The sequence below is a fragment of the Fusarium falciforme genome, chromosome 7 (assembly GCF_026873545.1).
Source record: "Fusarium falciforme chromosome 7, complete sequence".
Lineage (NCBI taxonomy): Eukaryota > Fungi > Ascomycota > Sordariomycetes > Hypocreales > Nectriaceae > Fusarium > Fusarium falciforme.
In genome coordinates this window covers 3,734,993-3,761,674 of record NC_070550.1, presented here as the reverse complement: position 1 = coordinate 3,761,674, position 26,682 = coordinate 3,734,993, and the positions used below count along the sequence as shown (strand labels likewise).

General features: G+C 51.6%; 9 protein-coding genes across 9 annotated transcripts; 5 read left to right on the top strand and 4 right to left on the bottom strand.

Annotated features, from left to right (window-relative positions):
• Positions 1-497: 497 nt before the first annotated feature.
• NCS54_00984500 (Hypothetical protein) lies at positions 498-2,823 on the bottom strand (the record flags this gene model as incomplete). The annotated part of the gene is made up of 8 exons (XM_053155175.1): positions 498-990; positions 1,047-1,156; positions 1,214-1,313; positions 1,365-1,629; positions 1,703-1,811; positions 1,863-2,030; positions 2,117-2,592; positions 2,643-2,823. The coding sequence occupies 8 exons, from the start codon at positions 2,821-2,823 to the stop codon at positions 498-500; spliced, it is 1,902 nt and encodes a 633-aa protein (XP_053011150.1).
• Positions 2,824-3,231: 408 nt separating this feature from the next.
• On the top strand, positions 3,232-6,375 carry NCS54_00984400 (Hypothetical protein; the record flags this gene model as incomplete). Its single annotated transcript, XM_053155174.1, has 5 exons — positions 3,232-4,087; positions 4,142-4,498; positions 4,916-5,204; positions 5,279-5,750; positions 5,812-6,375. 5 exons carry the CDS (start codon positions 3,232-3,234, stop codon positions 6,373-6,375), a joined length of 2,538 nt encoding a protein of 845 aa, XP_053011149.1.
• Positions 6,376-6,538: 163 nt separating this feature from the next.
• On the bottom strand, positions 6,539-10,609 carry NCS54_00984300 (Hypothetical protein; the record flags this gene model as incomplete). The annotated part of the gene is made up of 1 exon (XM_053155173.1): positions 6,539-10,609. One exon carries the CDS (start codon positions 10,607-10,609, stop codon positions 6,539-6,541), a length of 4,071 nt encoding a protein of 1,356 aa, XP_053011148.1.
• Positions 10,610-11,026: 417 nt separating this feature from the next.
• NCS54_00984200 (Hypothetical protein) lies at positions 11,027-12,446 on the top strand (the record flags this gene model as incomplete). The annotated part of the gene is made up of 3 exons (XM_053155172.1): positions 11,027-11,141; positions 11,248-12,350; positions 12,402-12,446. The coding sequence occupies 3 exons, from the start codon at positions 11,027-11,029 to the stop codon at positions 12,444-12,446; spliced, it is 1,263 nt and encodes a 420-aa protein (XP_053011147.1).
• Positions 12,447-13,206: 760 nt separating this feature from the next.
• On the bottom strand, positions 13,207-17,382 carry NCS54_00984100 (Hypothetical protein; the record flags this gene model as incomplete). The annotated part of the gene is made up of 9 exons (XM_053155171.1): positions 13,207-13,530; positions 13,595-13,664; positions 13,711-13,959; positions 14,007-14,391; positions 14,447-14,744; positions 14,798-15,015; positions 15,069-15,088; positions 15,139-15,219; positions 16,382-17,382. 9 exons carry the CDS (start codon positions 17,380-17,382, stop codon positions 13,207-13,209), a joined length of 2,646 nt encoding a protein of 881 aa, XP_053011146.1.
• A 509-nt stretch (positions 17,383-17,891) lies between these two features.
• Positions 17,892-18,657, top strand: NCS54_00984000 (Hypothetical protein; the record flags this gene model as incomplete). Its single annotated transcript, XM_053155170.1, has 4 exons — positions 17,892-18,065; positions 18,123-18,183; positions 18,241-18,440; positions 18,490-18,657. The coding sequence occupies 4 exons, from the start codon at positions 17,892-17,894 to the stop codon at positions 18,655-18,657; spliced, it is 603 nt and encodes a 200-aa protein (XP_053011145.1).
• Positions 18,658-21,112: 2,455 nt separating this feature from the next.
• Positions 21,113-21,490, top strand: NCS54_00983900 (Hypothetical protein; the record flags this gene model as incomplete). Its single annotated transcript, XM_053155169.1, has 1 exon — positions 21,113-21,490. One exon carries the CDS (start codon positions 21,113-21,115, stop codon positions 21,488-21,490), a length of 378 nt encoding a protein of 125 aa, XP_053011144.1.
• A 456-nt stretch (positions 21,491-21,946) lies between these two features.
• Positions 21,947-23,128, bottom strand: NCS54_00983800 (NmrA domain-containing protein; the record flags this gene model as incomplete). Its single annotated transcript, XM_053155168.1, has 4 exons — positions 21,947-22,200; positions 22,268-22,603; positions 22,660-22,813; positions 22,871-23,128. The coding sequence occupies 4 exons, from the start codon at positions 23,126-23,128 to the stop codon at positions 21,947-21,949; spliced, it is 1,002 nt and encodes a 333-aa protein (XP_053011143.1).
• A 521-nt stretch (positions 23,129-23,649) lies between these two features.
• Positions 23,650-25,331, top strand: NCS54_00983700 (Hypothetical protein; the record flags this gene model as incomplete). The annotated part of the gene is made up of 3 exons (XM_053155167.1): positions 23,650-23,981; positions 24,037-25,124; positions 25,189-25,331. 3 exons carry the CDS (start codon positions 23,650-23,652, stop codon positions 25,329-25,331), a joined length of 1,563 nt encoding a protein of 520 aa, XP_053011142.1.
• Positions 25,332-26,682: the final 1,351 nt, after the last annotated feature.

Genomic DNA, 26,682 nt, shown 5'->3' with positions numbered 1-26,682 from the left:
GGGCTCAAGCAGGCAGTAGAAACTGGCTCTGCTGTTCTGAGATGGGTAGTCCAGCCTGCATACTCGCCGGGACGTTATCAGACCGAATGATGGTGTGGCTTGCATACAAGGCTGCAAACATGCAGGACTTGCCAACGTTGCCAGGATACTTTGAAGTCATGTACTTAATTTTCTATTTACTAAAGCGATATGCGCTTGTAGTTACAAGAGGGATGGCCTGGTTTGGCGAGGCATCAGTCATGCCGGGGGCCTCAGGCAAGATGGACATGCAGCTGGAGGCTTGAAAGCGGGATTTATTGGCAATCATGAAAGGTTTCACACTATCAAACCAGGCGATATCATCCGTCTTCCCTCGGAGCCCCATTGTCTCATAGGTTGGTCCGGTACTCCGCCTTTTCCCGGCCATCGCAGAGCACCCTGACTTGTACCCCCTTGCCGTTGTTGTATCCAACGCGAATCTCTATGTCCATCAATGCCTTGGTGTAGCCTGACCTTTTCTACAAACATGATGAGGGCAAATCATCCAGTTTCACTTCTAGCACGGGAAGCTCATTGCTGGCTAAACAGTTGTCAGCCGCCTTCGTTCGGAGTATGGACTCATGAGGTTGCGGTTTACCTTCTGGAAGCTGGTGCAGTGTAGTCGGAGCCTCAGTCATTGTAGTCGCACAGAATGTGATTCTTGCGGCGCTGCTGCTCCCAGAATAATCATCCTTGAAGGCGCAAGTGACGGGCTGTGTCATCTTGATGGATTTGTCTGGGAGGATCACGTCTCCCTTTCGTATCAGCCAGGTGATCTGGCCGACGGCCATTCTGTGGCCATGGACTTGATCCTTTACGGGACTCTTCTGACCTTTACCCCCGTGCCGCCACTGACTCCACACCTCAGATGCTGCGATGCCGTAGTGTCGTGGACACTCTTTGACTGCCGTTGGCTGGCTTGCCCCGAGGCCCATTACACGAAGAACAGAGCCTTTCGTTACAGCCGTCCAACTGTGTCTGCCTGTCAGCTTGTTCAGGGATCAATTTGAACAGCTAAATGGACATACCACTCCTCAGGTCGCGTCACTTCCATTTCGTTGGGGTTATTTCGTGCCCACTCTTGTACCCTCCTGAAGAGATATTCACTTTGCGACAGACCGCCAGACATGAAGACTTTCTGCAGAAACATGGTTGTCAGCGTTATCCTCCACGTGTTCACTCAAGAATTCCTAACCGTGACAATCTCCCCCTTCACTGTGGCTCCCTCAACTTGCTTTGCGATGAGTCTGAGAGTTCCGTTTAAGGACTCGTCAAAGAATCCTTTCATTCTATCACTGCTCTAATAAGTCTCAGCGCGTTGAGTCAACGAATAAGCCATGGCCTACGGATCAATGGTAAGGAGGCCATTCTTGAAGCCCGGCGTTTCAGGCTTCACTTGGATCCCACTTGCCAGTGTGAGGATATTGGTTTCGCTCCCAGTGAACTGGTGTTTGAAGGGATCGAATCTGTTGAGAAGTGTCTTTCTCTCAGGAGTGAGTAGAAAGTGGCCCCCGGTGCCAATCTCGTCATCAAGAATGTCGAGGTTTGTTGTGATGGACTTGAGCCAACGGATAAAAGCTCTGTCGATGAGAGTAGCTCCGCAGTATGCTCCTGTAACAAGAAACGGGGTTTCAACTTTTGAAGTATGATATGGATTGGAATGGGACTGAGGCAGCTGACGTACCTGTGCCAGGAGCAACTCTTGATATCTCAAGGGGGTTGATCTTGTCGATTCGGTATGTGGCTAGATCCACGGTGCCACCTCCGGCGTCGCAGATCACGAAGCACTCCCCCTAGAAGGGGACGTTAGCCGTAGAGTGCCGCTTGGAAACAGATCAACTTACAGGAATGAGGCTGTCCTCTTTATTGCGGATGAGCTGTTGCACCGTAAATAAGGCACAAGCCTCTGGTTCTGGAACAAAGTAAACGTTTCCAAGAGTCGGGTACATCTGCTTGTGAAAGGCGCCCATTGCAGCACGATACAGCTTGTTCAGTGGCTCGTAGCCCCATTCCTGTAAAAGTTCACGGATTAGTTGAGTCCGGCAGCATAGACATGGGACAATGTAGATATGTCTGGAGTGGAAAGGAGGTGACTGACAGCGGGATGGGTTAGAGCAACGTCGAGTGGAATTTGGCCCCCAATCAAAGCAGATGAATGTCCCTTCATGTGAAGGTAGTACTGTCGGGCAATCTTGAGCAAGAAATCCTTGACAATATCCGACGGACTCTTAGTCAAGTGTGTCGGCGCTTCATGGTTGATATCGGCATCTGCGACCTCGCGCAGGCGCTTGACGAGACTCAGACCCTGCACAGCCTCCAGAAGTGCCTCCAACTCAGTGGCGGGACGTCGAGTCTCGAGCTCCAGCTTGGTCCAGTGGAGCACGAGTTTATGCCGCTCGGCGTCTTTGCCTTGCTGGTGGCTCCGGTTCGTCGCCTTGGAGTAGGATATTTCAGAAGGGACCTTAGGATTACCGCTTCCGCCGCTCCATCCCGTGAAGACCTCGAGGTCGTTGAAGTCAAGCTCACTTATAGTCTTCTGTTGCATGTATGACAGGCCTTTGTAGTGCTCAGCGACTGAACAAATGAAGGCGCAGGATAGCCTAGTTTACCGGTGCTTGTAGTACCATAATCGAGCCCAAGCACGACGCGATTCTCTAGTCCATTGTCCTGCTTTGAACTAGACACGAACTCATGGGGATTGCTTCTGGGGGCCGCCATGAATATTTCATCTTCGTAGTCGATCATACGCTCCCCAGCTTCTTGCTGGAATGACGGCGAGACGGGTAATTGCCATCGATTGGCCATTCTGTATGCGAAGCGGTCCACAAGGTGAACCCCAAAGAATGGCAGGCTGTGTACTCTCAACCGTGATCTGGAAGCAGTGGTCTATTGTTGCGTTGGCGCAGGTATTGGCGGGCTTAAATCCATGTGGCAGAAGGCCCAAAGGGTGTGTGGTTATGCACACGGCTCTCGCGCGCTTACCTTCACGCCACACTTCATCAGGGCCAAAGATCTGCTTCATCAGAGCCTGAGAGCATGAGGGGAGCCGACAGCGTGCTCACCCATGTCCGCCCTGTGTTGCCTGGTTTTCTCTCCAATACAACGTTAAAAGTGAAGCCCGATACATCATCTGTTTCTACCTTGTTCTCATCGTACTCACATCCGTTACAGTCATTGTGCCAACTCCTTCACGACCCGACCTTTCGTCCCAAAATGAACTGGCTGCAATCGCTCGCGGGACACAGCTCAAACAAGACCGAGGAGACTGCTAAGTCGGTCAAGAAAGCGTACCGCGGTCGCATTCGGCATTTCCTGGATTTAGCAGCCCGTGACGAATTACTAAGGTCCAAACTTCAAAGATCGGGCATCGTTGGTGAGGATGAACTTGGAGAGCTGTTCGAATGGGGGAAACAGGCCGCCACTGAAATCGCCCACCTCAGGGACTCGCTGAACGAGACGATTAATGAGAGGAACTATCGTGTTGGCGAGCTTGAGAAAGAGAAAGCGACTCTCTACCAGCAGATTACAGGTCTCTCGGATCAACTTGACAGAAGGAATGCGGAGTTGGAGCAGACTACAAGAAGGCTAGAGGCCAAACAGGCAGAGATGGATCAAGCTGTGCGGAAGCATTACGAACAAATCGATAAACTCGTTCTCGACCACTCTCGCGACCTTGGGATTCTCGAGACCAGGCTGAACAATGAGAAGCGGCATCTGCAGGCACAGCTGCTGGTCTCGGGCGACAAGAGCCAGGCCTGGCCCGACGAGAAGCTGCGAATGCAGTTCCGCGAGCTTTGTCGCATTGTTGACAATGCCACGGCGACTATTGCGACAACAATCGATATCTCCTCGCAAGTGCTGAGCCATCATCTTGACCCGGACGACTCGCTGAGCCTGGTGAAGGGGAGGCCGCATTTCTGGCTCAGGTGGCGAGTCTGGTCAGTCCTCCAAGCGGGATTCTTTTCTCTTCCATTCGGATTTGGCGCTTTTGGGCCCGACAGAGGGGCAGCTGAGATTACAGCGTTATACCGCGCATGGAGGAGCAGACTTGATGAATCGAAAGACCCTGGTGAGAAGCCTTTGATGCGTGCATCTCTGGCAAAGTGAGCTAACTACTGCTTAGACCTAGATATCTTCCACAGCAACGAGGTGGCGAATCGCTGGCGCTCCATTACCTTTCAGACGCTGGCTGTTGCTGCTACCGATGGAGGCTCTGGAAGTCTCATCCAGCTGGGCCACAACAACGTTACCCATGTGACGGAGCAGGTCATATCTCTGCTCGCGGTCATCGCAGGCACTCAGCTACAGGGCGGACTGCAGGGCGAAATGCGGACAGCAGCAGGCCTGGCCTATGAGCTGGCGCTGCAGTTTGGCGTCAACCCTGCTAGACTGGTGCTACTGACTGCGCAACGCAGCCAGGCGGTGGTGATCGGCGGGAGCAATGGCTTCATCGACTGCGAGGACGGAGAGGAGAGGAGGGGTCAGAAAGTACAGGTGGTAATGGTGGCGTCTCCAGGGCTACAGCGGATTGGTGATGGGCGGTCAGAGACAACGCAGAAGCACACAGTTGTGCCGTGTGAGGTATTTACTGGGATGTAATGCGTAGTGACAGTGTATTTTCAACACTCTTGATTGCACTTTTCAACCTAGTTACCCCTCCGTGGCACCTCTGAGTGAGATTGAGGCTTTCTATTTCATGGCCGAGACACAATGTGCACTTTGCGGCTGAGCTGCAACGAGGCTATGTTGCATAATCTGCGCGGGGATTCCAAGGCTAAGCAGCCGGTCAGGATAGAGCCTAGCAGAAAAAGCAAAGACCACCTGGCAAAGTAGTCGGAAGTACTGAGAAATGTACTTGGGCAGGCGGTACCGCTGGATGTGTGCTGATTCAAAGCAGATGCAGTAATCGAGGGACTCAGAGAGAAGGCAGACAGTCTCCTTGCTCTGTCTGAGAGGTGTAGGAGCGTTGGTCCTCAGAATCCCGCCATCTTTACAGCACGTTCAAGAGACATGAAAGGTCTCTGGTATGTCCCCACTCGAGGCATCAAGCCGGGTATTGGGGTCGTTGTCTGGCTCTGGCTGGCTACGACTGTGATTACTATTGTCACTGCCTGCTCCATTGGGAGTGTACCCTCTTCTTGGAGAATTACGCGGTTGCTTCACGCAGGAATGGCGTTGCTTTGCCTGTAAGTCTGCCAGTGAATATGAACGTTGGACGCATGTGTGATATGTCATTAGACAATGGCTGACCCCCCTCAAGATACTTGCTCCTCCACTGCCTTGACCTCACCGTACAGCAAGCAGGGACTGCGGTGACATATAACTACATCGTCTTTCAGAGTTTGAACACTGTCTGGAGAACACTATCTGATGTTTTCATGTTGTGCGGTTGCTGGTTGAACCTCCTACGACATCAAACACCCAAGGTCGCCGTTTGGAGGAGTGACTTAGTCATTGCTGGCATGCTCTGGGCTTTGGGCCTGTACAAGCTGGGTCTTCAGTTCGCCCTAGTCTTCGCATGGCTCGACTTCGTCGACATCAAAATAATAGATTCCATAGCGGCAGCCCGAAGCGGGTTTGATGTTGCTTTTGCAGCTCTCTCCTTTGCCACCATGCTCCTTATCATGGTGGAATTGGTGCCAGAGCAGGGCAAGAAATTTCTCTCGCCTCAAGAACCTTTCAAACACGGGGATAACGCAGACATGCAACGGTGCTTGGAACAATTCAGAGAGGTATTTTATTTGCCTGTTTTCCCTGGCGGATCTAGATCACCAGCTAACTCCAGCTATCCAGGAAACTCATATGGCTGGCTGGGCCACTTACTGCCTTTTGGTACGAGCATTCTGCGAAGTCGTTATTGTCGGTCAACTTGATCGGGCGCCAAAAGGAATTCTAAACATCTACAGAGCTCAAGACGTTTGCTATAGTCTGTTCAGTCTTCTTCTTGTGATTTTCATTGCGTGCTCTATCCCGAGTGGCTCCGCAAATGATCCGGATCCATGGGAGTTGGAAAGAAAGATTTCTGCGCACTTGGCAGAGGAGCAGAGAAGATTGGATGAAGCCCTCCAAATCACTCTGCAGAGCTCTCTAGATGGCTGGCCTGAAGAAGCAGACAGACTGTTCAAAGAGAGACTCGCAACTGTGACCGAGTCTGGGACGAGATCAGCCCCTGTGGTCACAGCTGTTCTTGACGCTCTCCGTGACCAGGTTCGACAAGAAGGGTCGGACGAGAGGCTGCTACAGGGAAAGCTGGACCACTTGACAAGAATGGGACAAGATCTCGAGGATTGGGTTCCTGTGTACAAATGGGACGGGCACTCCAGCGACGATCACGTTGCTGGAGAAGAAAAGACTTGAGTCGTGCACAAGATTGCGATGGAGCTGCTTTCAAGAGAATGCGATGTAATACTCGAAGATAACAGGTACAGGCTTGAGTTTAATGTCATTTCATCCCTCGTAGACTCTCAAGCGGCCCTTTGACCCTCTGGACGGCTATGGGGTTATCTAATTACCACGGCATCTAGGTTGCCCTCCCCGACCTAAGCATAGCGAACGCAGTGCTCATAGCGGGGACAACGTGCCGGCGGGGCGGAGTGTGATAGTTTGCCGGGAGCAGAAACACATACCGCACCAGAACTCTTGTCTCATCCTGGACGACATGCGTTGGCGTATTTGCTGTCGGATACTTGGCGAGCTCACAGCCCAGCATCACACGCATCTGCTGGTCGATGGCGCTGTTGCTCCAGCTGTTCCCTATGGCCTGAGAATACCCCAAAGAGGTGGCCTGTTCGTCCCCGCAGTATATCCCCGGGCCAGAAGCCGCACCGTGACGCATCAGCGGCGTGTTGCTCACGTTCTTCAGGCCCGCTGATAGAATGAGGTACAGCCGGCTAATACTCGTGCCGTGGAAGACAGGTCCACTGCCAGCAGAGGCGGTGGCACCCAGATGGGTTTCAAATGCTTTCTCTCGCTCGTGGTGTGAGTTCATGAGGAGGAACTGCTGCGTCTGCGGCATGCTCGGGATCGCAAACCCGCTCGGAACACTCCGTAGAAAGCCTCTGAAGCCCAGGCATAGCCACGAGAGTAGTCTCTCCTGATCCACCGCATAACGGCTATTCTGTAGGGATCGTGAAAGGCTGGGGGCTTTCGCAAGGGTTTCCATCGAGGGCAGAGAGTTGATGACAGTAGGCAACGAGGCTTTGGCTACAGGGCAGCCTGGAATCAAGTCCAAAGCGGATCCGTCCAGAGCGGCAGCATACACACTTGAGATCAGGAGGTCTATCGACAGAGGGTCAACCAGCAGGTTGTGAAGACGAACTTCCAAGGGCGCCAGGCGAAACCGTATCGAACAGGGCTGCGAGCACGCGGCGGTTTTCCACAGTTTTACGCTGATGAGAGCGCCACAGACACCGCACGTTGTCGGCGACGCAGTAACCCATTTTTCGATGCTGCTGTGTATTGCTGAAACAGTCTGGGGGCTCATCAGCAGTCGATGAAGATTTCTAGAAAGACAGTACGTGAACAGTGATGGCTTCGCTCCACAGATGGGCCGGTCAGGATCGTTGGAACTCTTCTTCCAATACCGATGCCGATTTGCCGTAGCTTCATCGTTCGGGGCGTAGTGAACACAGAATCCGGTAGGGGATGTCAGACAAACTCGAACGACGAGCAGTCGAGCACCATCTGGAACGCCTCGCGCCTGGCGTTGAAGCTCATTGAGTCCCGTCCGTGGGAATGACAGCTCGTACTCGTTTGGTGCGACCTCCTCGACTGCGTCAGCCAGCTCACCAGGAACACCTTGCCCCACAGCTCGGGCAGGCGTATCACGGATGCCTGCCTCGCGTAACAGCTTTGAATGCCCTCTTGCATTTGTTCTCTTGAGATTCCACCGCGACGTCTCCAGCTGAGCCGCACGTTCGACAAGGGAGTCGTGCTGGCCTACCAACTGACCCAGCAGAGACAATGCGGCCTTGCGAGTGAAGGGTGGAATTGGTTTGAGGTTCTCCCTCATCATTCTGAAGACTGTTTTGTCGAAATTTGTCGGGAGCGGGCTGTTCAGCCAGGCTTTGCACACCGCCGTCAGTGATAGGTTTGTCCAATGTGGCTGTTCCACCGCTCTCGTCAACATCATTTGCAAGATGGCCGCACCGTGTTGAGAGAGTTCTGTCAGTGAGTGCAGCATATTTGAAACAAGCTCGAGATTGCTTCCATCTGATTTGAGTTGGCAGATGACTAGCCGACTGATATTGGGCATGCCTTGTCCGTTCTGAGCATGCTTGATCAAGGTGAGAAGTGCTGCCTCCTCGCCAGTAAGAAAGATCCATTCGACATCGTCAAATCCTTTGACTAAGGTTTCGATTGACTTCAGTGCCTTAGCATGCCCAGAAAGAGTCTGCCACCAGGTGAGTCGCCGCCGGGTGATGCCATCTCCAGAATCTCGTAGCTGCGCTTGCGCAGCCGGCACAGTCAATTTGATGAAGTCCTGGATAAAACTGAGCCATTGATCCATGGTTTTCATGTGCGCTTTCCCCTGACTTGAGAAGTAGCCATGCTCTTCAACGAATGCAAAAACTAGCATCGTCCAGCAGTCGGCCGAGAACTGGCCAAGGCTTCGGCGAAGAGAGACGTAGGATATGAGTTTGGCGCATGCTCCCCAATGTTTTTCCATGAGCGTCACACGCAGCTCCTTGACGAACTGATCTTTCTCAAGCATCACAGACGCAAGACAGGTCACATATGTCTTGTAGTCTAGACGCTTGACACTGGCCAGAATCGTCGCCAAGTCCCGCCTGTGGGAATCTGGACAGCTCTTCCAGAACTTGACTTCGAGCTGTATGTCGGAGAGATCAACATCAGCCGCAGCAAACTCGGTGCAACCGCCGAGGCTAGACACCAGATATGATTTTAGCGCCGAACGATCCCCAGACTTGCTCAGGGCAGTATCCTCAAGCCGCTCGAATATGGACTCCGCCACATCACGTTCAGGGAACCTGCGCACCATTGCCAGAAGATCCGGTGGCAAGTTTGGATGCACCGCTTCCGCAGCCAAAATTGCCTTGCCAAAGGCCAGAATGCTCATGCCGACATAGTCGCCCGGGCCATTGTCGAGCTGAGCCACGAATTCGCGCTGGGCTGCCGGCATGACTTGTGCGATCCTAGTAGCTGGGTTCCCGATACTATCAGGAAGCATTGTTGAGGTGAGCAGGGGAAGAAGGCTCGAAAGTCCAATCATCTGAGTGCAAATGTCTAGGCTGTCATTATGCTGTGACCGCAGGAAGTTGAGGACAGTCCGGTGAGACTCGTCAGAGCCGCCTTGATCGAGGGCATGTTTAAGGAAATCGAATGAAGACTGAGTTGCTGGGTTCTCAATCAAGAGATAAATGAACAGGTCAACAGTGTTGGTCCCAATACGTTCTGAGCCTGACAGAAGAGCCAACATCTGTTCAAGACGGGTAGTCGTCTGCGGCCCAACCTGTATTCGTGAGAAGCAGGCGGGGTCTGATAGCCGCAAGCATGATTCTCGACACGTTGCAGTGTCGGGTCCATCAAGGTTGATGAGTGTTGATAGCTGACGTTTTTGTGCGTCTGAGAGACAACCTGACTCCCACTGGAGGAGTCGCTCTGTGTTTGGAGCCCAGCATAGGCAAGCCTGCCAGAAGGATCCGTTCCAGCCGTTGCGTAGGTCTGGGCCACAGGGCAAGCTACAGATGATTGCTATGCATTGTACAAGTCGGAAAGCGCTGTGTAGTCTTTGTTGTTCCCAGTGGGCGACGGCTTGGGAGTTCAGGCGGTCTATGATGCCGTTCTTGCTTAGCCAGTCTAGAACCAGTTCATCCGGGAGGAATATGGACGGACGACAAGTGCTGAAGGCACTCAGGAAGCTTTCGATATGCTCAATGTCGAGGCCAGACTGGGGTTGCAACCGCCGGATTTGTTGAATGGCCTTCCCTTCATCTTCGCAGATGAGGCCTGCCCTCAATTTACCAGCAACAGCGAGACACCGTAAATACATCACAGGATCAAGATGGATGAGAGATACCAACTGGTTTGGAGCTTCTGATGCAGACAAGAAGCCAATACAAGCCAGCGTTGCCATGGCGTTGTCCGAATCTCGGCCCCAGTCAGCCATGAGATCCAACAGAAGACTATCTCGGTCGCTGCCTTGTCCGGCATGGTAGCTCTCCCAGCTGGTCAGATATCCCCTTGTCGCACTGGAAAGCTGATCAACGTCACGCTGCCGCAGGAGCCCCTGCTCCTTGGTGACGAAGCTGGTCAGCGGCGAGGCGATGATTTGGTCCCGCCAGCATCGTCGATCAGCAGTAGGTGTGAGCGGTCTGAGCGGTACTTCGGGGACGTCGCAAGGGGTTCGAGCTCGTGGCAGCTCTGGCTCTACAATTTGCGGTGCTTCAGGGAGTTCGTGATAGAGTGGTATTCGCGGCAGCTCTGGCTCTCCGGTCCCGGTTAGCGGTGCCGCAGAAAGCTCGCAATAGGCTTGAATTGGCGGTGCTTCAATGGCAGAGTCAAGTTCGAGCTGTTGCTGAGGGCTTGGTGCACGTTTGGACCTGCGAAGAGACTTGATCATCCGTCGCATCTTGGGTATCATGTATAGACAGATCTCGGTCGATTGAAGAGGTCGGAGCCAGGCGAGCCATAGCAGAACGATAAGAATGAATGCAAGGCCTCGACGGCCACTAGAGCCAAGCTCAGCGGGACCTAGTAATGCGCTGCTAATGATCGGATTGTAATTTTCATTCCCTGTTCGCCCATACTTCTCGTTTAATCGTTATTCCTATATCCCGCAGCAGTGCAGTGTAGATCGAGGCTCCAGGCCTAGGTACTGGTACTCGCCAGTGACCGCCACACATGCAAGTCCTACACCCCTCAATCAGCCCAGCAAAGCCGGGCGTATGGCGTTCTGCATTAGTCCAGAGAGAAGAAAGAGGCAGTGCCTGCACTTCCAGGTGTTCCTCTTTCCTTGGCCTTATCAGTCGCCACCGCAGTCGTCGAAATGTCCACCGAGTCAAGCATCATTGACCTCCTGTATGACATGCTGGATCAACAACCTGGGAATGTCTATATTCTCGAAAGAATTATCGAAGCATGGGAGTCCAAGAATGAAAGAGGTATGATAAACTGAACATCAGGGGGGAACGAGATTAACTCGTCTCTGCCCGCCTTGGTACATCCATATTAAGTCGTGGGCCAACGCAGGTCCTGCCCGTGAAACAGCTAGCCAGCTCCTCCAACTAGATCCTGGCAATGCCGTGGCCCGCCTCTGCCTTCAAGAGAGACGAGATACAATCAGAGCCGCATCCAGCAGTAGCAGTAGTAATGGCGTTAAAGGACGCAAACAAGCACAGCCTCGAAAAACATCGACACCAGCCAGTACTAGCAGAAGCACGGATCTTCTAGGCGACTATAAGCAGCTGATGCTTGAGGCGGAACATCTCAAGCACGAACTCTCTGGCATCATGCAACTTTCTGGGCTGCAGGGCATCGAGGAATGCCAAGAGGCCATGGCCAATCTCGGGTATATAAGCCGTGGTGAGTTCAGCAAGGCCATCCATTCTCTGCAACCTGTTTCAGTGAGAGAGTCAGCAAGAAATGTTGCGGCAAATCGAGACAAGGCCCAGGAACTTTTGGTCCAAGATTTTGAGGCCGTGATTGCATGGGCCTCCTCACAGGAGACACCAGTCAGCCTTGAATCCATTCGGGACAGACTGGTAAAGCGCAGAACTCTCTTGGATGCAGCTCTACCCAAAAACATGGCAAGATACACCACCGATGCCCTCGCCTTGGTGGAGCGGAAGCACCTGAAGAAGAAGTACGTCAACTCGGAAACTATGCTTGGGGACAAGGTTGAAGAAATTCCCACCAAGAACTTCTTCGTATCCGAGGACAATTACGCCTGGGACATGGAAGAACTGGTGCAAGCGCTAGCAGTCAACGATGGGGTCATGAGGAACCCGCTGAGTAAGGAAATGTTTACTGAAGCCGACATTCGCAACATTCTCTCGCATCCGCTCGGAGTTCGACTCAAGCCCATACAGCTGGCCCAAAATCAACTGAAGCAGGGAGTACGAGCTGAAACGATCCGTCGAGTCGAAGCTCTTGGGAGCATACTCTTGGCTGATCAGACCGAGAACGCTGCGCCGAGTCGGTCGGCAACAGATGAGTTCTTGGTCTACATGGCCACGCTCCCAGACAATGAGCAAAACACCATCAATTCCCTCAAGATCCCAGCGAAGGATAAGCTCAATGGCCAGCCATATGACTACACCATAGGACAGTCAGTTAAGGATGCCAAGTCCAACCTTACCTGTTTTCATAAGGTATTCTGCTCGTTAACAATTGTGGCATCTTGCGCTAATACCCTGGTTTAGGTCGGAGACTTTCTTTCCCAAGCGGCACAGGCTTTGAAGGATTAGCAGTGATAGATACTTGGAAGATTACTAGTCTGTGTACTGTCTACCTATTTCTATCTGCTTGCTAGTACAATCTCAGTATTTCCGGCTGAATACATCCCGAACTAACCTTCTTCCCATCCATAATACCTGATATAAAACACTCTCCGACAAGCTGATACATACGGTGAAATTCTGCAAGATGTCCTGGGGATCAGTAGCTGGTGTGACTCCGGCCGCCTTCTGCACCAGCTCAGCGAGGGTGAGGCCGCCAGTAACCAAGAGACATTGAAAGAGACTGCTGCTTCGAGGATACTGAGCTGCAAGGTCGATCTTTAACCTCCTACATGTTTCAATGTTCACCCAGCGACGGCGATTCGAGTCGCTCTCCGGGGACTTTGACTCGACATATATGTAGTTACTCTCGCCGAAGTGGCGCCTAGAAAGATATCTCATGACTAATGCTTTGGAAGTCAAGGAGTGGAGGTACCGACTCTACAATCTCTTCATTCTCGTCATAGCGAGACTGTATCTGCTCGTAAATGTAGGCGACCGTCTTAGTGTCCGGGGAAGATTGCCGTCTTAGGTAGGTCAAGCATCCAAGGTAGAAGCAGATTGTGTCGGCGGTGATTACCTCAAACAAACCTAACCTCTGAACGGCGGCGCAGCAAACGCCACATCGGTGGGGTTCTAGGGGGCATAATAATTCTAGACATAAGGCTACCTTATTAAAAAGAAAAAGAATAATAATAATAATAACTTGAAAGCTAAGGAACTTTCTATGTTAAACTAGTCCAGGGAATTCATTACCCAAACTAGAAGACTTGTCAGCAGAGACGCCGTTGAGCTCAGGTCTTGGACCGTGGTTGATAACCGCGGGTATGTCAACATCATCAAGATACTGAGTCGTCTTCTCACTCTTCTCCTGTGCAACAGTGAGGCCATTTCCAAACCAATTGAACCTGTTCTGCTCCACCTCTGGCATACGGACATAACGGAAGTCCTCAAAGCGTGGGTTCTCCATTGCCTGTTGGGCGTGGACAGACGATCCCGGCCAGATGCCAACAATTCGCCCGGTTTCGCTGTTTCTCTTGAACCAAGACTTGCACTGCTCAAAAACCCTTGTTAGCAAGAGTCAATCTTGACGTGTGAACTCAAATGGCCAGACTTGCCGGGTAGGTGAAAATGGTTTTCTCAAAGTACTTGTCGGCTTGCTTGCAAAAGTCGACATGGGCTTCCATACTGCCGGGATTAGCAACAAGCTTAAAGGGTCGATTCTTGGACTCACGTAGGCTCGAGTGACGATATGTACTCTCTCTGCAGCTTCTTGATACATTTGATGATGTATTCAACCACAAACTCAAGCATGGTGATGAAGCTTCCAGAGCCGGGTGCACCAGCTGGCCCAAGATAGATAAAGAAGTTGGGGATGTTGGGCACCGTCACTCCCATGTATGCTTCGGGGCATGGATCCCACATATTCTCAAGGGTGATTCCGCCACGACCTGTGATGGGTGTGTCTTCGGTGCTCCAGGAACTGCTCACGGTCAGTTACTGCAAGACATGTCACGCACACAAACTCACTAATCGAAACCAGTCGCGCAGATGATAGCGTTGACCTCGTGGAATCCACCGTTGGTATCGAAAAGACCATTCTCTGTCACTTTCTCAATACCGGCTCCTATAAAAGTGACGTTGTCTTCGACCAAAGCCTCCAGATATCCGGGGCCTGGAGTCAATCTGCGGCATCCTGGAGGGAAATTGGGGATGAGGGACTTGTAGATCTCGGGCTTCTTCTCCAGCTTTCGTCGCATAAAGGCGTCTGATTCCTCCCAGAACTGTTTTTGGACGTCAGAGCCGAGAAATGTAGACAGTTGGCCCTTGTTCATGACACCCTCAACCATATGTCGATACTCCATGTATGTCTGCGGGTTGTTGGCAAAGTCCATTCGTTCCGCAGCGGTGTAATCTGTTTCGCGTCGGATTAGACGACACATTCCCGCAGGGAAATGTCATAGACATACCTCTGTTGACGCCTCCGCCGACTTCCGCCGCGTACCCAACCGGGCTGATCCAGGTCTTGCCTCGCATGTAGTGAAATATGTGCTTCGCCTTGGACTGAATGTGAGGTAGCACTTGGATTCCGCTCGACCCAGCACCAATCAATGCCACTCTCTTGTCGGTCCAGTCAAACTTAGGGTCCCAACCTGCTGTGTGCATGAGGGACCCTTTGAAGGATTGCAAGCCCTTGATCTCAGGCCACTTCCATTTATTGAGGATACCAGTTCCTTTGATAAGGATATCTGCGGTGTCTGTCACAGTCTGCTAGTTCGTTAGATAAATTGATCAGTTCGATGGTGGGATGGCACTCTGACGGTGTTGTTCCTGAGATCCTTGACCGTGACAGTCCACTTCTGTGTCGTTTCATCCCAATCGGCCTTCTCGAAGTGGTGCTGCAGACGTACATACTTCTCAATATCGTAACGCCAGGCAACATCTTTCAGATACTGTTGAATCTCTGCACCACCGGCATAGAACTTTGACCAGTTTGGGTTGCCGGCAAATGAGTACTGGTAGACATGAGATGGAACATCTGGATCACGAGGTCAGCAGAGAACTGCGGTCATCCATCGCGCGATTTCGTACCGCAACCAACACCGGCATATCTTCAAACAGTTAGTTGGTTAAACAAATGGCGATGAAACGGGATACGCACGTGTTCTCATACCAGGTCCCCCCGATATCGTCGTTCTTTTCGTAAAGGGTTAACTGGAGGTTAGGAATTCGTTGCGGGAACCTGATTGCTGTCAAAATTCCCGAGAAGCCAGCACCAATACATATGACTTTGATTGGTCGTGGCTGATCAATGGCCTGATCCTGTAGGGGGTTGCGATGGGACATGGTTGCCGTCGTGATGAAGATGAGCTTGTATTGACCGAGTTGAATGCAAGATGGTCTCCATCCTCAAGTCCAGCTTTTATAAAATTTTTGAGGCTCTCAGCATGTCATATTAGCCTTGGTCTGGTCCTCGCCTGTGATAGTCCCATCTTGGGCCGTTACCAAAATGGAACACTTCGCGGTACCATAAGGCAAGAGTGCGCCGGCAAGACGGAAAGGAGGACGCACCGAATCACATCAGGACCTGGCAAAAGGAACATTCTAGGCCAATACATGTGGGGTTCGTCTCCGATTGACCAAGAAAGGCAAGTCTCGCTGCCTTATCTTACTACGCGGCAACCGTTCAGCGTAGAAATGGGAGTCACATGCACGCGCCATCTTAGGTCAAGAATCCCTTTCCCTTCCCGGCTCATTCGAGGCGATCCTACTCATTTATCATGGTTCAGCGCAGTAATGTTTACGAGCTGATTGGCTGGTACCGTGCAGTTGGTTGAAAACACTGCCACAATACACAGGACTAGCAGTCACTGGAATCGAACCCCAGGTTAGAAAGAACTAAGAGAAACCCGAGTTTGATCTACTGGCGCATTCGTAATTATTGTGACAAATTCTTCGCTAGAACTCAACCAATACGCAGTTTCATATTATCCTGAATCAGAAGTTCCGGCCAAGTTACACTACCCCCGTCCATCCTGAGTTGCCAAAGCCTATCCAACAAATTCGCAGCTACTAGATTTGCCGGGATCCTGCTGCAGCTATACAGAGCGAGCAGCCTAGACTTGCTCTCGCTTCGGAGATGACTGTCCTCTACCGTCAACTCTGCTCCGGCCGTCAACAGGGGTATGGGTTGAAGAGCCAGGTACGTTGAGGTGAGAGGTATGGCAGAAAGGGAAGCCATGATGTCAACTGCGTATTGTTGGGTCAATTGGTCGATCTTTCGATCTACACATTGTTCTTCGGTATTGGTCCAGGCTTCCCATGGGGCCAAGCCTTGCGGATAGCAGAAGTGGCAAAGCATGATCAAGCCATGTTTACGAAAAGCTTCAGCTGTTTGAACCCACATAGTGGGAGGGTCAGGGTCGGGAAATTCCCAGGCTAGGAGCTTCACCTCGAGGATGACCTCCAGGTCAGAATCTCGAATACCACCCGATATGACATGGCGAATGTATCTCCCCAACGTGCAGAGAATATAGAACAGTCCAGTGCAGGGCCCGGTGGTGGGGTGTAAGAACCCAGCCATCTCCTCGGCAATGAAGGTGTAGAGAGGCCCCTCAAAATTGTGTATAGGATTGCTGGAGGTCTGGCTCAAGAACGCGCAAGACATATCCCAGTACACAAAGGTGCCGACGACTAGACGCGTCAATGGATGCTTGCGAGACGCTTCCTCGGCCAGTATGAGATTTATGACTGTTCTTGCCGCCTCTAAGTGTTCATGACCAAAGTCTTGCAACTTATGGTCGAGGAAGGATGACGATATGCCGAGTAGGTAGATGGAGAGGAAAAGAGTGTGAAGTTGTTGAGAGCCCATGCTCAGCTCTCCTCGGAGAGCCTCGATGGCCTTTATCCTTTGCTCGAGACTATCGTGGACCTGTCCTGGATGGAAAAAGTGCTGGTGCGCCGAGCTGATGCTCTTGATGATGTGCAACATGGACTGGCTGGTGGACAGATGCTCGACGATGGGATAAGCAAACGGGTTCTCATCATCGCAGGCCACCAATATTCGGCTCGTCTTTTCCAGCCAGTACTGCAACAATTGATTGTCGCTTTGGCTGTGCAAGAGGGATGAGACATGGCGGCCGGAAGTGAGAGTAAGAGCAGGGAGATGGATCTGCCACTGCTGTTCCCTCGCGGCAGCGTGACACACGATGCCTTTGCGCGAGCAACGGAGACAGACTGGGTACGTCTCGTCGCATCTCGAACGACTCTGCCTACACTCGCGGCATGGGTACCGACATCTGTAGAACCGTCGCGATGGTGCCTGTTTCCTCGGCTTGAGTGCCTCCTGGGGAAGTTGTTTGGGAGTGAATCTGTCAGGGGCAAAGCGGACCCGGAACCTAGCCATTGTCGTTCGATGACTTCTAATTCTGGGAAGAGATGGTCTGAGGGCGTAGAAACAGAGCAATGTCGCAATAAGGCTTGGTCATCGATGCCTGTAAAATGCCATGGATGAACCCCTCCATGCTGAACCCCGATGCCGGCCGGGGTCAATCAGCGCTATCCACGACCCCGCATCTGCACGACTCAAAGAAGCGGACACTTGCCTATTCAGGCCTCTACGCGACGGCTTCTTATCAGTCTAGCCAGGTGATTCATGTGTATGACCAACCTTGCGGTCCATCAATACCCCGCATTTGAAGCTGTTGCTGCACGTCATAGTATATCAGATAAAAGGGGCTAGCTGCGAAGGAACCCTTTCAGGCAGCTTTCTCAAAGACACGATATCCAGAGAATGGCAATACGGTCTCACATGGACGTTGAACGGGAGTATTTCAAGGGTTGAGGCACCTGTAGAGCATCATGATAATCGCAAGCCGTGATTGAGAACGGATAGACAAGCCATCACAGTCCGCCATGACCTCTACAGGAATATCCGCCATTGCTCCACCAGAGCAGTACGTCTTACCAGCTACCAAGTACTGTCCTAACAACGAGATGCCGGTGCTGATTTACAGGAACGTGCTTCCCAGCCCGCGGACGGAGAAATCCGTGCAGGAATGGATTGAGAAGAACGGCTGGCTGAGAGCTGTAAGTGTAGATTGACTGGCAGTTTGGGTGACAGACTGTTTCTAATCCTCCCTTCAGGGCATTGTGTGGCCAGCCGTGTACAGACGTCACTTCCACCCCAACGTACATGAGTGCTACGGTATGTAACCACCCAAGGGGAGGTGTGTGTTGGCCGCGACTTGATGTCTTCTCATAGCTGTCCTATCTGGGTCATCTGAAGTGCTCATGGGGGTCGGAAAGCTCGATGAGGCGGCGACGCCTGAGTCAGAGGCGTCGAGTCAATTGGGGCTCCTCTTGACGCTCAGAGAAGGCGATGTTATCGTTCACCCCGCCGGGACGGGTCATTCCAACGTCTCCGACCAGGGTCGCTACAGATACTTGTCCTTCTTTCCCGAGGTTTGTGCTCTATCATTCATGCCCGTAGCTGAAGCTGACGGCGAGAAAGGGCTCACCAAAGTGGATATCCGAGAACGGAGATAAGCCTCTGGGGGATAATGAAGACATGTGGCAGCTGATCAAAAACGTCCCCATGCCCCAAGACCCAGTAACTGGAGGCGAAGGACACCTGACACGGGCATGGAAGGCTGGTTCGGTTAAGAACGCCGTAGTTTAGTTGCTTGCGTCAGGATGCATACAATCTGGGGTAGCCAGACAACCTGGAACTAATAGGTTCATCAAATCCTTCAAGCAAAGCAAGGTATGGCACGAATGAGAGAGAACGGCAAGTGCCATTCCTAACCCAGCAATGTACTCGCAAAGATGGGCTGTGCTGGATCGAGATCACCAGTGGCTTGCAGCCCCCGGCCAAGCAGAACCAAGTCTAATCTGTCGCGTGATGATGTTTCTTCTCCAAATATTCTTAGTATCCAATATGGCCTGTCGTTTATGTGTGCTTCGCGATCTGATTCGCGCTTTGGTGTCCCCCCTCAGTGACCCGATTCAGCGCCGAAACGAGGGGCCGGTCGGCCGTGACCACGCATCGACTTTGACAAGGCAGAGCTCGGTATTGCATGGACAAGAATTGGTGTCCCAGCCAGTACGTGCATAACCCCCCACCCTCGGCTCGCAAGACAGCCAGAATTGAATAAACGTAGTGTATGACATGCGTGTTTCTCCATTTGTACAGCACGCGAGGTGCCAGGCGTACAACCTCGTCGGGTCAGATAATTCGGCAAAGGCGTTTCTCTTCACCAGCCTCAGTCAAACTTAGCAACATCATGATCGGTCGGTTTCCATTCTATCCCTTTCGTTCGCCTTGGCCGAACCAGCGAAAGGATCAGCCCTTGAGCAAACCGGTCGATACATCCTCCAAACTTGCCGCCGAAACCATGAGTTCAATGTCTGGGGTCCTTCAAGTCGATGCGCTTATGGTAGGTGTGGGCGTGGCCAACATTTATTCAATCTACCAACTCTCTCGCCTCGGTCTTCAAGTCCAATGCACTGATATCACCAGCGACGTCGGCGAGACGTGGTACTAGATCACCTACCCGGGCGCCAGAAGCGATCTGGAGGTTGAGGCCGAACAGAAGTGGAGCAACCTTTGTGATCAGCTCATCGAAGGTTCTCTATCCAAAGGAGCAGCGAGTTAGATTTTGGGATCCAAAGTAGACGATCGAAAGTCAAGCACCAGGTTCTACTTGGGAGGTCTCAGAGTCATGCTTTCACAGCTCCTACCACGTGTATGGTCACATGAGATTAGATAGGCTCTCTAAAGGCAATTATAAGCATCCTAACCTCCGCACTCTCAAGCTCGCACAGCTGAAAGACCATCTCGTGATAGCCTCATTAACGCGCGCCACTTCCGGCACCAATTATAGCGCCAATCGCGGTGCAAACCAAGCCTAAGCTACGCAATAATAAATGCCTATTTCAGAGAAAATAAGACATATTATCATGGCATTAATAAGTGCCTTTAATACGCCGCACTTAGCGCTATAATTGGCAACTCAATTGATGCTGTGATGAGGCCGGCCTCCGTGTGATAGAAAAGGGAGAAAGTCAATGGCAGGCTATTTTTAGAATTGTGAGATGGCTGGCACGTGACCTTCACGTGATGAGCTGTGCGTGTAGCAACAAAACACCATCCAAAATGGCTTGCTTCTAAGTCAACATTTGGAGTAGGCGCAACACGAGTTAGAAACAGGGTTCCCTGGCTTTGAGGCTGCTTAGGAATACAAGATCCAAACTCGTCTCTACTTAGCCAATACCCCATAAAAGATAAACGGAGGAAGAATTATATCATTGTGGCATGTGGCATCACTATTTCGGCTTACTTAACTTGAAATCGGGCCTTGCTGCTGGAACTCTAGGGTAGTGCTTGCACTGTGTGAGACCCAGACGAGCTGACGAGGCACTGGACAGCTGCGTGAGCAAAATGTGGGTCTGATGCGATCAACCCCACCGCTTGAAACCGATTGGCTGATCTCGGGGAAACAGGACAACGAATCAATTCCTCCGATTGAATCCTAGTAGTTGAGATTAGACCCATTTTGTGGGTCTTCCATTGTTGACAAATTTGGGGTATTCTGACCCGGGCTCTTTCAATCCCATTTCCGACTCTTGCTACTATGAGACGCGCTCTGTTTAACGATATCGCGGGACCACAGAAAATATGAAGTGAGTCATGGCAGTTTAGATTCAACAAGGTGACATAGTCTTTCAGCCGATGTGACAAGGCATCGTGATTGGGCCCAGGCGGATCTAGAGACCGAGCCGAGTTGCATTAGCGCTGGTTGCCGAATGCGGAGGATACGCGAAACCAAAGCCTACCTAACGCGAGGGAGCTTCCAACCCTGCACACCGGCAAACTTGAATTGGGGAAAAGATGGCAGTCTTCAGCTGCAGCAGACACTTTGCCGAATTCAGCTTATTGGCGAAGTCATGAAAGACCGCTCCCGAGCTCGCTGTTTATGCCCTCATGCTGTTCCTGTACCTTTATCTAGCCTTGAGTGAAGCTGTCTTCATATGAACCCTCGACAACAACCTCAGTCCGTCCATTGAACCCAAAGATCTTTCCTTTTTGTCGCAAAACTCGCATTACATTTCAGCAAACATCGCCATCTATTGCCATGCCTCCCTCTGTACCCAACAACCAAGGCTCCGATTCTCCAGCGGATGTCCCCTACGGCACATGGAACTCATTCCCCTGGGAGCCCTTCCCCGAATATGCCGGTTCCAAGTCAGTTCTGTATCGTTCAGCAGACGGCAAGATTGTCGCGGGCGCTGCCAAAGAAACAGGGACAGCAACGCTCACCTACCCGTGTGACGAATTCTTCTACGTAACCGAGGGGTGGATCAAGCTGGCAATCCACGGGGGGGAGACATTCACCTTGACCAAAGGGCAATTTATATATCTGAAGAAGGGAACTACGGTTGACTTTGAGTTTGGACCGGATTTCGCAAATGTGGCTGTCTTTATTGATAGCAACCCGGTGACGCTTATCTGAGGGCGCACTCATTGTGACGGGAGGATGGTCTGGGCAGGACGAGCGCTCTATCGTATATAGGAGCCAGTGGAAGATGAATCAACGCGCCTTATTATGATTTGATCATTCCGGTGTTTTACAGTATTGGGTTCTGATGTCGTCATGTATTGATAACTGTGTCTTTTGCTATTGTGGCTGACGGTCTCCTGCGGACTCGTCATTGAAGACAAGAATTGTGGCTAACGGTCTCGTCATTAGAAGCAATAATTGAGTTGGCCGTATTGAACCTATTCGAACAAGCCGCAGTGAAGATGGGAGTGCCATGTAGAGTTCTGTCTCACTGTTGTGCGCCCCATTCAGCTCAGCCAAGATACGTTTGCTATTTGTTCAGCGTTGTAGCACCAAGATGCAGCAGTCAAGAACCGAAACTTTCCATTCAACTGGTAGTTCTATTTACAATACAGCCTTAATATGCCTTCATTTCGCATACTTGATAAAGAATTCCTCTATGGTCATGGGTCGAGCCTTCACCCCATCGGATCGACGAGCTTTGGAGGCATTCTCCTTGAGAACGCGAGCATCCTCTGGCTTTGTCGGGATGCCATTGAAGAAGTTTCCCTTGATTTCTTGCATCAAGTCAAAAAGTCCATTCACTTCAGTCGTCTTGGAAGCCGTTGTCGCAGTCAACCCTCCTTTGGGAATCTCCACATGTCGGGCTGGCTTGCCAGTCACTGTTGAAGGAAACAATTAGCAACTCACGGCCATCAACTTTGTATGCAGGTAATGGCAGATACTCACGCTTTTGGAACTTGGCCGTCAGCTCGGCGAAAGACGCAGACTCCGAAACTCCGTGAATGTATTGACGGTTCCATCTCTCGGGATCTAGAAATACGCCATGGACAAAGTCGCCGTAGTCGTCGGCTACTGCCAGCCACGGAACAGACTCAGGGTCGTTGCCCATTGCAGGCACGCGATATGTCAGAAATCTTTCGGCATCTGGTATCGTTGCAAACCCTCCAAATGCGGCCGTGTACTTGGGGTCAAAGGCATTCTCCAAAAACCAGCCTGCGCTGAGTATCGAGGCGGTCTGAAACCTGCCTGGTTCAAGAAGGTACTCTGAGATGGCTGCTTTATCTATTGGAAATGTTTTGTTAACTGGACACGTCGATGCATTTAAAACAGTCACTTACCATCAAAGGCGAGAACAGGAACCTTGCCGTTTGTCAGCTTAGACGCCGCTGGGAGCGACGCGTGCACTGCATGCTTGACACCAGACTTGACCGCCGCATCTATGATGATCTTTCCCATTTCAAACTCGGAGGGGCCGATCCTGTTCTTGAAGTTCTATTCTCATGTTGGCAGTCTCGTTCAACATTGGCATGGGCTGCTTGGGGACTATACCGGAGCATCCGAATCGATGTTGATGAAGACCCCCCAGCAGCCAGTAAAGGCTCGCTGCAAGTCACCTGCCTTCCAATTGTCGCACTTGACGACTTCAATGCCGTTCTTGGCCAGAACCTGTGCCTTTGCAGCGGTGGGATCACGAGACAAGACTCTGACATGGAAGTCGGGGTTATCGTGAAGCGATCGCGCCACCGAGCTTCCTAGGTTACCTGTCCCGCCCGCGATGGCGATGATTTTGCGAGTGCTAGTAGCCATGACTGTTCTGCCCGAAATGGCGACTGTCGTTGTTTTCCTTTTTAGGAGCGTTGGCGATGAGTGCAATAGGTGTGCCCTGGAGGGAGCTGGTGAGGCGTGTTTTATGTCTGGATGGGGCGCGTGGGAGGATGCTTTCTTCTGTCAGTGAAACCGGGACTAAGTCGCCTACTTCTAGAATTTCCTGACAAGGAAAAAGAAGCCGATTTTCCCTTCCAGACTCGAACCGACTTACTTGAAATAATGCTATGGATGTAGGTAACCTGTCCGAGCAAGAAGGAATTCTTGCGAAGCCAGCATCAATATCTTCTCCGCACACCCCACTTGCCCCTTTGGGCTCTTAGGCGAAGACTGCAGCTCATCTACTCATTGGGAGTTAAAGAGCTTGGGAGTTGCTATACAGATGTCGTCCTCGATTATTACTCTCTCAGCCTCCTTTACATCTCGGTACTTGACCTTGGCTTCATCCCAAACAACGTTGGAACGAGTCTGGGCGCTTCAACGACTCGAGACTGGCACCACCGATGACTTCACTCAACATACCGGCCGTGGCCGCAGCCTTGGTCCTGCTGGTCATTGTGTACGAAAGAATCATCAAGCCCGCGTTTCTGTCACCACTTGCCAAGATACCAGCACCGCATTGGAGTTGTCATGTTGCGCCCTTCTGGCTCTGGTGGGCGAAGCTCACCCATCGGGAAAACGGACTCGTCTACAAGAACCATATGGCCAAGGGCAAGGCCCTGCGACTTTCACCAGGCCTGGTCAGTCTCAATTGCTTCGAGGGCGGCTTGAAGCAGATTTACCTAGGAGGATTCCCCAAGACTGAGTTCTACTGGCGGGGCTTCGCCAACTACGGGTATGATCCCTCTTGACTACGCTCAAGTTCCTGCGCTAACCTTGATCCTTCTCAGTACTCACAATATCTTTACCTTTGAAGACAATGCCACGCACTCGGCCCGCAAACGAATCATTTCCGGTACCTTTTCCAAGTCCTTCATCCTTGCCGATGCCACAAGCCAAGCTTCGATGAAGAAGATCCTGTTCGGCAGGCTGTTGCCCAAAATCGACGCTGCGGCAAAGCGAAACGAGGCTCTTGAAGTGCTCGAGCTCTTCTACTCGTACTCGATGGACTCATTTGTCACTTGGCAGTTTGGAAGCAAGCTGAGCAGTAACTTGATTGAGGACGAAAAGGAAAGACGGTTATACCTGGACGGATTCTTCGCTGCAGCTCCATACACCTTCTGGCAGTACGAGTTCCCACGACTCAACAGTTGGCTGAAGTTGCTTGGCATCATCCCCAAAAAGGTCGACAGTGGCTTTCACGACATCGAACAATGGAATCTTGAAAAGTGTGACAAGGCGCAAGAGCTCTTGGCTCAAGGAGAAGACAAGCTGAAGGATGAGGACAAGCCCGTCGTCATGTCCCTCGCCCTTAAAGCCATGAGCAACACCCATGCCGAATCTCGCCAATACCCACAGCGACTGGACATTGCCAGCGACATGTTTGCGCACAACTCGGCAGCACATGAGACCAGTGGAAACACTTTGACATACTGTTTCTACGAGCTGTCCCAGCGGCCCCAACTACAAGCGAAACTTCGGCAAGAGCTCCTCACGCTTGACCCTCCGCTGTATTTCCCTCCTCCCGATGGCAAGGAACTGGTGCTCCCTGAGCCCAAAGCCCTCGACAAGTTACCGCTGCTTGAAGCCGTAATTCTGGAATCTCTGCGTCTGTACCCGTCTGTCCCAGGCGGCCAGCCCCGTCGTGTACCAAAACCTTGCTCCCTTGGGGGCTACGATGGTATCCCGGTCGGCACTACAGTCCAATGCTACGCGTACTCGCTTCACCGCACACCCGAGATCTTCCCAGAGCCCGACAAGTGGAAGCCTGAGAGGTGGATTGACTCGTCTCCTGAGCAGCTGAGCCAAATGCGTCGTTGGTTTTGGGCGTTTGGGAGTGGCGGCAGAATGTGCATCGGAAGCAATTTCGCATACTTTTGTGAGTGAATCATCAGAGGCCCGGCCCTCATGAACCCTTTGCGGATGCTAACGTCGAGTCAAAGCTATGAAAAATGTTGTTGGAAGTGTATACACCAACTATACGACCTCGCTGCATGACCATGGAAGCATGGAGCTTGAAGACGCGTACCTCGCGGGTCCCGTCGGCCACCGCCTGGAGATCAAGTTCACTCATGTTAAGGGATAAACGGAAGGGCATAAAACTGAAAGGCTGCTTGGGGTTTTCATGCACACATATGCTGGTTCGTATCGGCAACGGAAGCAGGATCGACAAACGGCTGTTTGATACGGTGCAACTCCAGGCATAGTGTCATTTTGGATAGATATGTAAAACTTTTTTTTTTCATCTATTTTATACTCGACACACATGCGTGTTTCGTCTTTCAGGCCATGGTGTCTGGCTGCTGTAGGTTGAACAACGGGCATCTCCAACCGAGACAGTCCAATCTATCAGGGCACTTTTCCCAACCCACACTGTACATCAATCCATCATGCTATGCGATAGGTAATAGGCAATGGCCACACCCTAGCTCTGTTCACGCATAAAGTTCTAGGCCCATCACTTGACTTCCAACAACCTGAATATCCAAACGACCGAGCATGTTGCGTATCTCCGACGAAATCTGGGGCGCAAAGAGTGGAATGGGATGTACCGAGCTTGAATCAAGTCTACGAGGGGCGACTTGGGCAAATAGTCTATCTCGGACCCGGAATCATGCCTGCCTTGGCCTTACGTAGTTAACGTGCCCAGACCTGGTAGCTCACGGGGTGTTTCGGGCTATTGTCCCGATTAGGAAATTTTGTGACATTCAGCTAATCGAGGCGAGACGGTGGAGCGTAGACCGACCCAGTGTTTACGTATCGCACTCTCGCCACTCACTCAAGATAAGAGCACGGTTCAGGTAACAGGGGAACTGAGCGTGGTTGCTGATAAAGAACATGTACGGTCAGTACCAGGCAGTGTATACAGCACTGGTGCAGCGTCAGAGCACAGGGTTGATATTTCATGGTCCTATTTTTTTTTCCTTTCCTTTTTTTTTGGGGCGGGGGACAGTGTTTTGTATCCCCGGTAGGCGGTCTTCCAAGTTGTTAAGCCAAGATGCTCCGCGAGCTCAGCCTCCGGTCATGGTGCGTCACATCCTGGGGGACAGGGCTTCCCCAGCATCTTTACTTTGTCGTGCATGAGCCAATTCAACAAATCCTGGGGTAACCTGCATATTCCTTGAGGCTGGGACGAGTCTCGGCCGCACACTAGTCCACAAATCATGCTTTAAGGGCTGGTTGCCATCATCCAGGCTAACGGAGCTCTCATGATGCCTAACCAGCTCACCATCATCAAAGGTGGGGCTACCACAGCAAGGGACCGTGATTTAGGAGACCGTTTTTTCCTTTTTGAGACGAGAGGCGAGTATCTCGAACACGCGGGCGTGGATAAGCTTGATTTAGTAGCACTACTTTACAACAGAAGGCTATTTGCTACCACTGGCGATATCCCTCAATGATATCTTGGCGAGCTTGCAAACAAGATATATATGATC